The sequence below is a fragment of the Dasypus novemcinctus genome, chromosome 7, assembly GCF_030445035.2.
Source record: "Dasypus novemcinctus isolate mDasNov1 chromosome 7, mDasNov1.1.hap2, whole genome shotgun sequence".
Classification (NCBI taxonomy): Eukaryota; Metazoa; Chordata; class Mammalia; order Cingulata; family Dasypodidae; genus Dasypus; species Dasypus novemcinctus.
The window spans coordinates 61,250,915-61,262,997 of NC_080679.1; the positions used below are offsets into that span (position 1 = coordinate 61,250,915).

The window sequence follows — 12,083 nt, forward strand, 5'->3', positions numbered from 1 at the left end:
AAGATTAAAAACTGATTCTATGTTATATTATTCTAGAGTTTGTTCAAACAAATTTCATTTAAAACTGCAAATAACACTTTTTAAATTTCACATTTACTATATTAGTCTTTTCTATTCTAATCTTGTTCTACACCCAGCTATTTTTATGTACCTGTAATCTAAGAGCTTTCAGTAATGTTTGTTTGTAGAGTCTTTAATTTGAAAAATTAGAACTCTAATAGAAGTTGGTTCTCACAATACTCTATTAACTGGCCCTTTTGAATGCCTTTTGATATCTATAGTAAAGAACTAAAGGAACTTATTTATAAGAGATTGTGCTCCTTCTGAAGCTTCAAATGAGAATTACAATTCGAGTTGGTCTGGTTTCAGTGTTAAGAGTATGTCTTCATAGCCACATTCTTCAAAAAGAAGAAAAGCCCGTTCAATCTGATTGCCTTAGGAAAATTACCTGAGACCTTTAGTGAAAGACACAGAACTGGTAAGTCCCTGTAAATCCTAAAACTGTATTGGATGAACTAGTGTACCCAATTCTGCCACTGGGGTGAACAACAAAAATGCATTCCCAGAAAATTACTTGAGGAAGGGATAACAAAAGAAAAATTGTCTTACTACTCACTTTTAATTTTTTTGCCATTGCCTTTTGCACTTACCTCGAAGGGCTTTATATCCAGTCGTCCCATCCTATTTAGTGAGATACGTCTTTCTCTCTTTATCTTTTCTGCATAAGATGTGTGTGATGAATAACTTCTTCCACTTATTGATGCTTTTCTGAGTTCTTTTATGCTATGTCCAGTTCTTTTTAAACAATCCATCTGAAGTCTCTCAAGAGGTTGAGTTTTTACAGAAATTACTGCTAAGTGTTGTGAAATAATGGCTGGATCTATTTTGATTGGTTTGTTTCCAAGATATGGAATTATTTTAACTGGAAACTCCCCTTTATTTGAATAATCATCTGACTCTTTCTCTAATTGAGGGGCCATTTTAACAGCATGCTTTTGTGCCTTTTGAACAATTCGATCAACATCCAGCTCTCCAAAGAGATCACTATTTTTTGAATTAACTGTACTCAATGGAAAACTGGAAAATTCATCAATAATTAAACTAGCTACATTTTTAGGAAAGTATCTGTTGGAACCTTTTATATCATAATAAAGGTCTTTATGGGATCCAGATTGTTGCAGTACATTATTATAAACAGAATCAACAACCTGAGAAATCTGTTCTACACTTTCTGGATTTAAAAAGTGTTCTTCAGAGTTAGCAGCTACAAGACTAATGTTACTTCTGGAAATTTCAGCTGTCACAGATTTTGTCAGTTGAGATGCAATTTTATTTAATTCTGACTTTGAAAAATTTTTTGTAGCATTGCTTGAGGCACTTGGTAACCTTGCTAGTTTAGCCAAGAACAAAGCCAATCCTTCCTCTAAAAATGTGGCATCTAACACAGAACCTTTTATGGATAAAGGCTTTTCCTGAGACTTAAGTTCATCAATAATTTTAATCACTTTTTCCATAATTTGGACAGCTTCCAGAACTAATTCTGAACTTGATGCTTCCTCTTCAACTTGAGGCTGAAATTCAGAAGTGGAAATTTCCTTTACCATTAAAAAACCTATTATATCAGAGAGGATACTGCTCTTACCTATTAAATCTTTAAATATAGAAGTGTGTGAGCCAGAGTACTTTACAACACTGGTATAAACTGAATTGACTACTTTTTCAATAGCAGCATTGTCGGCTGAAGGTACAGTAGGTAATTTCTCAGATGGTGGTACAAGTTTAATCTGACTTTTGGAGATAAATTCTTGGATTGAATTTAAGATTTTTGAGGTTATTCTTTGCATTTCAGTTTCTAGAGATTTGGTTCTTTCCTTATCCACTTTTGGAAACGCAGATAAAAGCTTTGATAAAAATTTTACAGCAATCTCTTCTATTATGTTATAAGGAAGTTTGTAAGCACGTGATGGCTGAGAGTGGGGAACATCAGTAGTTTGAATGACATCTTTAAGGATATTTTCAATAACACTGTCAATTTCTGCACACTGATGTGGTGTTAGCTCTCCTGAAAAATAGTTCTGCAACTGATTGCCAGCCACTTCTCGGAGAACCAAGTCAACTATAGCTTCTGTGAGGATTCTGCATCCACTGGTTACACAATTTTTTATGATCTCTTGAGATCCAAATTGTGGCAAGAGGCTATTATAGATAGACTGAACAACTAACTGAATAATTTCATCATCATTGGGATGTAAAGATTCTACATACTGTATAATCATATCTTCATTTTTGGAGATCTGTGTCATAACTGTACTTATTAACTTTACTTGAAGGAAATCCAATTCTGTGAACAAATAGTCTTCACATGGTTCTGCTTTAGTGTTGGATACTGTCGAGAAAATTTTAGATAAAAGAGAAGAAATCACATTATCTAAAAATTCATGAGGCAGAATTATGGTATATGGTGATGCTGTCTGACATTCTTTGCTGGCTATTTGGGCCACCTTTTGAACTTTTTTGACAACATCCTTAGATTCTAGAGGCAAACATGCTGATGGTGGAACCTCATCACCAAGTAGCAAGTTAAGCTGATGTTGAAAAATTTCTTCTATCACTGCACTAGATAGCCTTCTTGCTAAATTTTCTCTATTACTATTTATGTTCTTACAAATGGAGTCTTGATATCTATATTCCTTCAAAATATTACATATAGAGGAGTGAACAACTTTATTAACCAATGTTTTATCAGTTGCTGGTATTTTATCTTGAAAAGGTTCCTTATTTGAAGAGGGTTTTTTAGTCATTTTACACACAGGTGGTATTTTGTCCACAGTTATTAGTTTAATGCTGGGTGATAATTCTTCTGTAGTTGATTCTTTTTGCCTGGAAGGTACTTTATGAACTGATGACACTTTACTTGCAGTTGGGAAAAACTGATTTCCCTTATCTGGCCTAAATACTTTAATTTGAGCATCTGAAAACTCCTTTAAAAGTAAATCAATCAGTTTCATAGCTGTGTCATAGAGTTCAGTTTGATTTCCATCAACAGTTACATTTTGATATTCATGACATGTTTGTGTTTCTGGTAAGGAGGAAAAGATCAATTTGTTAACCATTTCAGTGATAACATCTTCCAAAAATTTAGCAGGAAAAATTCCAGGTTTATATTTTGATGAGTACTGTGGACTGTCTGGTTTACTTGGTTCACTCTTAAGCTTTTCAACTTTTTCTTTACCTTTCTCCTTGTCCACTTTCTCTTTGGTATGGACATTTTCATTATTTAAGGATGAGAAATCCTTTGTTGAAGTAGACTGTGTAAAATCCTTGCCAAACTCTTGACTTACATGCAATATTTTGTCATCTGGAAGATGCAGGGCTTGTGAATCATCTACTGAGTCTTGAAAAGATACGCCTAAAATGTTGTCATAAATATTTTCAGTGACATTTTGAACACATTCATAATCCATGTAATTTTCCTCATCCATAACTACTTGAGGTGAAGAATCTCTCCTCCCTTTGTTACTTGGTTTCTGAGAGGCTATTTTCAAGTTTTTTGCTGCTGTAGTCTCCATATTGCTCTCCTTGGACTTCAAAAAAGAGAATTTAAATGGCTTGTCATTCTTTTTAAAAGAACTCTCTCTTTTTTTGTCACTCTCCTTTACACCATCCGGCCTCAGTACTACTTTCTCATATTTTGTAACATCTGAAAAATGTGTGTGAACCTCAACAGCTTGCTTATCATCTTTCAGAGCTGATAAGCTTTTCTTCTCAATTTCATTATTTTTTTGCATTGGACTTAATTCTGCCTCCTGAGTATCCATACTTTTCACACCAGCACTTGGAAAAGTAAGTTTTGATACAATCCCATTGTTTTCTTCAATTGAAATTTCGATTTTCTTTTCATCCTCTTTCTTTTTAATTGCCACACTTGCAGCTGCCTCTGATGCCAGATTAACCACGCTGCTTTTCATAATGTTGGTGACAGAACTAAGTATTGGATCATGGATATCACATTTTATCTTTGATGTTTCCTCAGTTTTGAAACTTTCATTTCTACTCATTGCACCTCTATCTCTTTCCAAAGTGTCCACTGTATTTTTCTGGATTGCATTTTGAGAAGTGTGTTTATATGACTGTTCTGGCAAAATAAATTGCTTCCCTTTTAAGCATCTGTTTATATGTGTAGAGGTTTTTTGTGGTAAGTGTTGAACTCTTTGGGTGATGTTATCTGGATTTAGAAATGAAAAGAACATGGAAGACCAGTCTCCTGAAAAAAGTGGTTGAATCTTGAAAGCAGAGATTGCCTTCTGGGCTAAAGCAGAAATCATTTCTATAACAATGTTACTTTTATCATATTTCTGAATATCATTAGATCCATATTTTCCTATAAACTGATCATACACAAAATTGGATATTTTATCAACAGTCTCTTTATCAATTGGTGGAAAAGAAAACATTTCTTCAGCATTTGGTAAAACTTTAATTTCACTTTTTCTAAATTCCCCTATCAGGGCATTTGCAAATTTTAAAGCCAAGCCTACAATATCTGGTTCTTGTATTTCCTTTTTCTTAGAATCTTCAGCAATACTTGGAAGAGAACAAAATTTGCGAACAAGGTTAACAATCACATCTTCCAGAAATGTGGCTGAATAGAGAGAAGGCTGTGTCTTTTCTTCACCATGTTTATCAAGTACAGAAACATGGTCATAATTAGACAAGTCACTGTGAGATGTTTCTTCACCATGTAAAAATGGCTTCAGATGATGATCCATGATTTCCTCCATAATGAACCCAGCTATTTTACTGAGGAAGGAGCGTCCTTTGTTACTTGAATCTTTCTGTACTTCAGCTTGGAATTCAGATTTTTGCAAAATATTGTTACATATGGAGTCAATCAAATTCTCAATCACTTCTAGTTGAGTATTTTCTTCATTCTTCTCTGCCGTGGCAAGTCTAATTTCATGCTCAGAAATTTCTTTTATAATTTCATCAGTCAATTTTGAAGCTGCATTTACAAACTCATAATCAAGTGGTACCTCTTCCTCTTGTAGTTCACTTTCAGTGCCAGTTGAAGGGAAGATATGCATTAGAAGTTTGTAAATCATATCTTCTAAAAGGGAACGAGGCAAAACGGTAACATACGATGTCAAGGAATAGCTGTCCTTTAAGATGATGTCAAGCACATTTTTGATGATATTATCAGCTTGAAGGGAAGAGCAGGAAGAAGATACTATTTCTCCTGAAACTAATGACTGAACCTGATAATCATAAATTTCTCCCAATAGCAAATGATATATTTTCCTTCCAAAGCAGATAGTGTCGCTTTGTATAGCCCTATATACTTGAACCAGAGATTTATATTCATCTAAGATATTTTCATAAATTAAGTTGACTGTTTTTTGAACCATTTCTTTATATCCTTCTGAAAAACACAGATTTTGATCAAAGTTATCTGCAACTAAAATTTCTGATGTAGTGAATTCCATAACAATTGATTTTACTAATGTTGTAACAATGCCAGTAATTTTGGCTTTTGCTTTATCTGGGTTTTCAGCAGCCAAGACATTATGTGAGAATGCATACAGAATTTTGCATAAAAGCTCAGAAATTACTTCCTCCAAAAAGACAGATGAGTTCACAATGGAAGACAATTCTTGTTTAGGATCTACTGCTTTCTGTTTATAAGATTGCTCAACTGCTGCTGTAAAGAGAGTTTTATCTCCAGATAAAAATGAATGAAGATGATGGTTAAAAATTTCTTTTATTATAAAACTTGCTATTTTTGAAACAGGTACGCTATTTATGCCTTTCTTATCTTTTGTAAGATACTGGTATAAATTTGAATATGAAAGTTCAGCATAAATGGAGTCAACCATAGACTGGATATCTTTTTCTGAAATCACACTTTGGTTTTCACTTCCATGTTTAGTAATACATATTGCGTGTTTTGAAATTATTGACATGATTTCATTGATCAGCTTCATGACTGTATTACTTAAGTCTGATTGAGAAGTATCTGGTTCTTCTACACTGGAGGCCAATGGGCTCATCTGAGATATAAGCTGGGTAACTATTTTTTCCAAATGAGCATGTGATAACATAGTAGTATATATTGTTGAAGTCTGTCTTTGGAGACTTGATTTACTAATATCATATTGTACTCTCCTTATCAAAACATCAGCACTGAGTTTGGAATATGACTTAAAAGGCAGCTTTGCAATAAAATCTGGATGAATTTGGAAATCAAAAATTTCAGCCAGGGTGATGTTAGTTATCTTTGCAGCCAGTGTCTTTGTGTCATTTAGAAAATCTTTATTGGGTATTATTTCCATTTCATATTCTTTCAAAATTTTGCTGTACACCATGTCAATAATATTTTTGACTACATCTCTTTCTACTGTGGGTAAATACAATTGTTTCTCAGCATTTTCTATGACACTAACTTGGGCTTTTGAGAATTTCTCTGTTATCAAATGTATGAGTTTTTCAGCTTTTTCAAACAGTTCATCCCCTCTTACTGATTTTGTTTGCACAATACCTAACATCCTGTGGAATATTTTGCTTAAAACCCCAGAGACCACATCTTCCAAAAAGGCTGAGGAATAAACACTAGCATAAGAACCCTGCATTCTCTCATCATCAAAATATGTGTATGATGAAGGTAATGACTTTCTATCCACGAATGGCTGAAGATGTTGCTGACAGATATTTTTAATAATAAAACCTGCTATTCTATCAATAAGAACATCATTACTGCCTGTGATATTTTGTTCAACTGATTTTTGAGACTCAGAGCTTTGTGAAATGTTTTTCAATACAGAATCAACAAGATGCTGAACACAATCCTCTGAATAAACAAATTTGGTTTCTTCATCATCTTTTGAAAATCGAATTTCATGCTGAGAAATTTTCATCCTAATATCACTGATTAGAGCTGAAGCAATTTCATTGAAGTTCACTCCTGATCTATCTTTTGGGGTTTCTCTGTTTGGAACCATACTCGATGTAGAAGGAAAGATTCTACATAATAGTATTCTGATCATGTCTTCTAAAAATGTGTATGGCAGCAAGGTGTTATATGGAGATAAACTCTGACTTGTTGTAGATTTACTGATGCTACTAAGCATGTCTTGAACAATATTCTCAGGTATTGAAGTAGAATAGGAAGATGCTGACAAATCCCCAGAAAACAGTGGGTGAAAAAGGTAATCTGAAATAGCTGCTATAATTAAATTGGTAATATTGTCAACAAAAATATCATTTTTATACTCTCCATCAGCCTCAGGGTCAAGTCCATGCTGTTTTAAAACATTCCTATAAACTGAGGTGACAAGTTCATCCACAATATTTGTATCTACAAAGGGAAAAGACTGCTCTTTGTCATGTGGAATGCCAATTTTTACTTTGTCAAAATGGCTATTTATTGAATTTAGTATTTTTTGGGTCATTTTTTCCAGCTCAAATTTACTGTGACACTTTGAGGTAAAGATCTTTGATAAAAGCCTGACAACAATTTCTCCAACAAATGCATCTGGGTAAACATCTAAGGGTGATGGTTTCTGGGGACTGTGTAACTCTGTGACTTCACTGAGAACCTGTTTAACCATATTAGATATTTCATCCAATGGAGTGCTTGGACGAGGTAAACTCTCTACACCTAAAAAGGGTTGAAGGTGATTTTCAATAATTTCTTGGATAATAAAACTGGCTATTTGGTCAACTATAATTGGGCTTTGGCTTATTATACTTTTCTGTATTGAAATAAGGGAGTCAGATATCTGCAATATATTACTATAAACAGATTCCACCATTTTCTGGAGTTTTTTTCCTGTACACAAATATTGATTACTATATATAGTGAACCAAATTTTATGTTTTGATATGGCTGACATAACCTTTTTTATTATATGGGTGGATATTTCATTAAAATCTGAACTCATTAAATATTTCTTTCCCAAAAAGGGAGCCTCGCTGGATGAAGGAATTAGCTGAGGTAAAAGTCTTCTGATGACATCTTCTAAAAATGAGTGTGATAACATGGTGCTATAGCTTGTTGAAGACCTAGGCTGGGAACTAAATTCTCTCAGGTTATTTTGGAGTTTCTGGAATATAATTTCAGCATTAAGAGGGTAAAAAGAAGTAGGTGTGAGCTTTCCTCTGAAGTGAGATGGGATTTGGTAATCTATAATCTCTAGCAATATGCTATTAGTGATTTGTTCTGCTATTGAATTATTGTCATGTGCCAGATAATTGCCACAGGTCACTTTCAATTTATATTGCTGCAAAACATCATTATAAACTGATTTAACAATCTTACTAACAGTTTCTTTATGGACTGGTAGAAAACATTGCTTTTCTTCAGCATTCCGTAAAACCATGATTTGAGTATTAAGCTCATTCACCACAGAGTTGACAAATAATGTATTCATCTCATTGAGCTGAGCCTCAGTGATGTTTTCATCTTTGTCCAATGAGGTAGAGAGATTAAAAAAGAGTTCTGAAATTATTTCCTCCAAAAATGTGCCTGAATAAACACCTGCATTCATGCCTCCTGGACGTAACCTGTTATAGGTGGTGGCTGTATCTATTTCCTTTGTTTCCTGTCTTTTAAAAGGTGACACAAATGAGGATTTTACTGAAAATGGCTTACCAAATGGTGCTTTGAAGCTTCCCACACTGGGATCATTCAGGGAGCCTGTTAAAGGATTTCTGTCATAATTCATGGATTCTAAACAGTTTTTACCTTGTTCAAATTCTGTTAATTCAGGCCTTTTTGCTTTTGTGAAGTTAGATTTTATTCCTCTTGCTTTATACTTCAAATGCTTTTTTGCAAAACGTAGACTTTGGGGGAGTTGCTGTATACTGTGGGTTAGTTTTTCCATCAATGATTTAACCAAGCTGTGGGAAATAAGAGTAAGCATAGATTCTGATGACAATAAATCTTGATCGATTTCTGCCAGATCTTCCAAAAGGTCTGACATGTAATCTCCTTGAAATGGTTCACAGTCCATTGCTCCCTTACAACAATCAAATTCTTCATCTTCTACACTTTGAAGTATTTTTAAAAATTGACATTCTTTTGCTGATATTTCATCAGAAAAAAGGTCATTATCAAGGAAGACAGTACTTGTACATTTCTCCAAAAGTGTTCTAATAAGTTTCTCACACACAACATTGAGAAGAAAAACTGATTTGGGGGAAAGACCTAGGTTATTTCCAAGTATGTTATTACTTTTCTGACTATTTGAGGATGGGAAAAATGTTTTTGCTGTTTTATTAGAATTCATCGTATCATCTGAACACTCATCTGGCAAAAATAAATCTAAAACAATATTAAAAACTTTATTAACTACTTCTTTGGATTCTTGTGTTTTTAGGCTACCAACCAGATTATCCAATTTACATGCCAGATAATTCAATTTATTTTTCCTAATGATTTGACTAATTTGGTGTGTAGATGAGTCATAGTCTCTAGGGCCTTGCTGTCTTTCCATGATATTTGTTTTGTTGCAAGTCAGTATACTATGGCTTCTAAGCATAGAAAATGATTTGTTTCCTTCTTTGCTTTTAAGGTGATGATTTATTCCTATTTCTTTGGACAATACATGGATCACTCCTATCAAGAGTTTCTGGAAAAGATCATCAAAGTCAGCAGCAGGTACTCCTGGGGAGTAAATGTATTTTTTTTTCATGGGAACCATTTGCTGTGTAATATCAGCCTTTATGAAGTTACTATTAAAAAGGATTTGAATAATGATTTCAGAAATGCTTAAAGCAAGTTCTCCAATAGGAATTGACCTGCTTTCAGAAATCTGGGAATGAATTGAAATAATCTCTTTAAATGCTAGTTCTTGGCTTTCCAATGATTTCACTTTTTCTGGAGTCTCTTTGGTGCCATCAGAAATACGAGAAATTATATGCAAAATGACTGACTCAGTGAGACGTTCACAAAATTGATTAAGTGATGAATCATGATGCCTGCTTCTTAGAGGCTGTTGTGATTCATATTTTTTACTTGACAATGTAGAAACAAGAGACACCTTCTCTTCACTGGAACCTTAAAAAAGAAAACATTAGCAATTTTAACATGCATTAAGGAAAATACAGAAACTCAATACACTGGCAATTATTTACCTATGGGAATACCTCACTAAAGAAAAAGAAAACCCCAGTCAATAAAAGAACTTGGGCTCTTCCAATATTTGTTTTCCACCTTTGGAAACTTTATTATTTCTCAGATGGTGAGAAAACAGCCCTAAGGAATTCAAATCTCTAAGTCAAGAGCTAATGTGTATCTTGCTTGGATGGTTATGGGCCTAAGAAGCTAAAATCCTGTAGCAGAAAAATTATTTTTAGACTTAGTGTTACATTCTAGCATGTATCCAGTGATCTCCAGAGACTTCATATAATTCTTTTAAGAATCTATTTAGCCAAAACATTTAATGTTATGCTCTGAATTACTTTTAGGAGTCTACCAGTTTTGCTGCAATATTAACTAAAATAAAAGCATGGCAACTCTGGAAAGGCTAGGGATAGACTGCAGTGGCAGTAGTACATTAACCCCTAGATTAGTTTGTCACAAAAATGGAGAGACCAGTCAGACACAGGATTCTATTCTTTGTTTTAACAGAGTATTTTTTGTACATCATTTAGAAAGTTAAGATAGCCAGATACTGGGATTGGCAACCAGAGTAGTATACTCTTTTTCTCAGAATTTCTTAGAATTTCATAATATATTTTAGCTCTTCATTGAATAATGTTTTAACTGTACCAAGGCAATGCTTTATATGTTGCATGGTCCCAAATAAAGGAATGCTTATGGAAGAGATAAAGAGGCCTGTTATTAATTCATAATTTTATTCTACCCAGACCAAGACAGTGCTTGCTACAGTGGATTTAATAGATAACCATTTCCTTTTCCCTCCTTTCCACCTTTACCTCTATTTCTACATTAAGTATTATGTTGAAAAATATTAAACCCTTCATTTTTCAGATAAAAACTCTGACCCTCAGAGAATGCACAAGAGTCATTTAAGCAACGAATAAAATACCTTAAAAACCAGTCAAAAGAATTAGATTTGTACTCGTGTTTTCATATACTTTAGGTAATGGCATTTTCTTTAAATTTAATATAAAGTTAGGTAACTAGTGTTTTATTAATACTTAGTTTAGTAAAACATTATTTTTTCAACCTTTGAGTGAATATTTATTGGCTGGCAAGGGATAGATTACTTGTAGCTGGGTTTTACCATTAGGCATGATTTTGTGGAGGTTGAGAGGTCTTAAACTGCCACCTTCATGTCTAGACAGGATTTGTCTATGTAGAGATAAGGGAGTGAAGAAAGGATATTCTAAGTGGAAAAAGGAGCATGAGCAAAGGTTCTGGAAGGTTCCAGACATGTCTGAGAACAGAGAATAAATTTGATAAAAAGAGCAAAGTACTAAGGGAGTAATATCAGTCCTCTTATGTTTTGTTTTGTTTTTTAATTCTCTAAGGTTTAATTTAGCTATACCTGGAGAAAGCCTATTTATGACCTTCGAGTTACAGAGGTATAGCTGTGTACCTTTATAGAATACCAGTTCTAAGGACAGGAAATAACTTCCTTGTGGAAGTGGGTAGGAATGGTAGTATTATTCTCTTATTTTAACAATGTGCAAGTGACATATCTGGACTGATAACATGGCAAATAATTATTGGTAAGTAACTATGGATCCATTTCAAGATTATTACAGTATTATGATTGAATTTTATGAAACTGTCAATAACTAACCGTTTTTGACATACAAAAATAACTATTAAATATAATTTAGTCTAATATAGATATATAAGCATTTTTAGAAAGGCAATGCAAATATTAACCTTGTAATGATAATGTTTAGAATATTATACCTAAAAGGAATTTGTCAGAGTCCAAAATGCAAACAAACAAGATAGTACCCGTGTTCTTATAAACTGTGAATAATAAGAACAAAGACTTCATCTGTACATCTCGAAAAGATTTTGAGTCATTAACTTTTAGTCAATTAACTACACATACAATATAATAAAGAAGTCTTTTATAATACCTTTAAAAATGCTTTGAAAC

At 33.5% G+C, this 12,083-nt stretch overlaps 1 protein-coding gene across 1 annotated transcript in view; it reads right to left on the reverse strand.

Annotated features, from left to right (window-relative positions):
- The window catches only part of FSIP2 (fibrous sheath interacting protein 2), a 111,991-nt gene that overhangs the window by 14,896 nt on the left and 85,012 nt on the right, over positions 1-12,083 (reverse strand). The window contains exon 18 of the mRNA XM_004464308.4: positions 651-10,054. Coding sequence (XP_004464365.2) covers positions 651-10,054 — 9,404 coding nt within the window. The remainder of the gene's footprint in view (positions 1-650; positions 10,055-12,083) is intronic.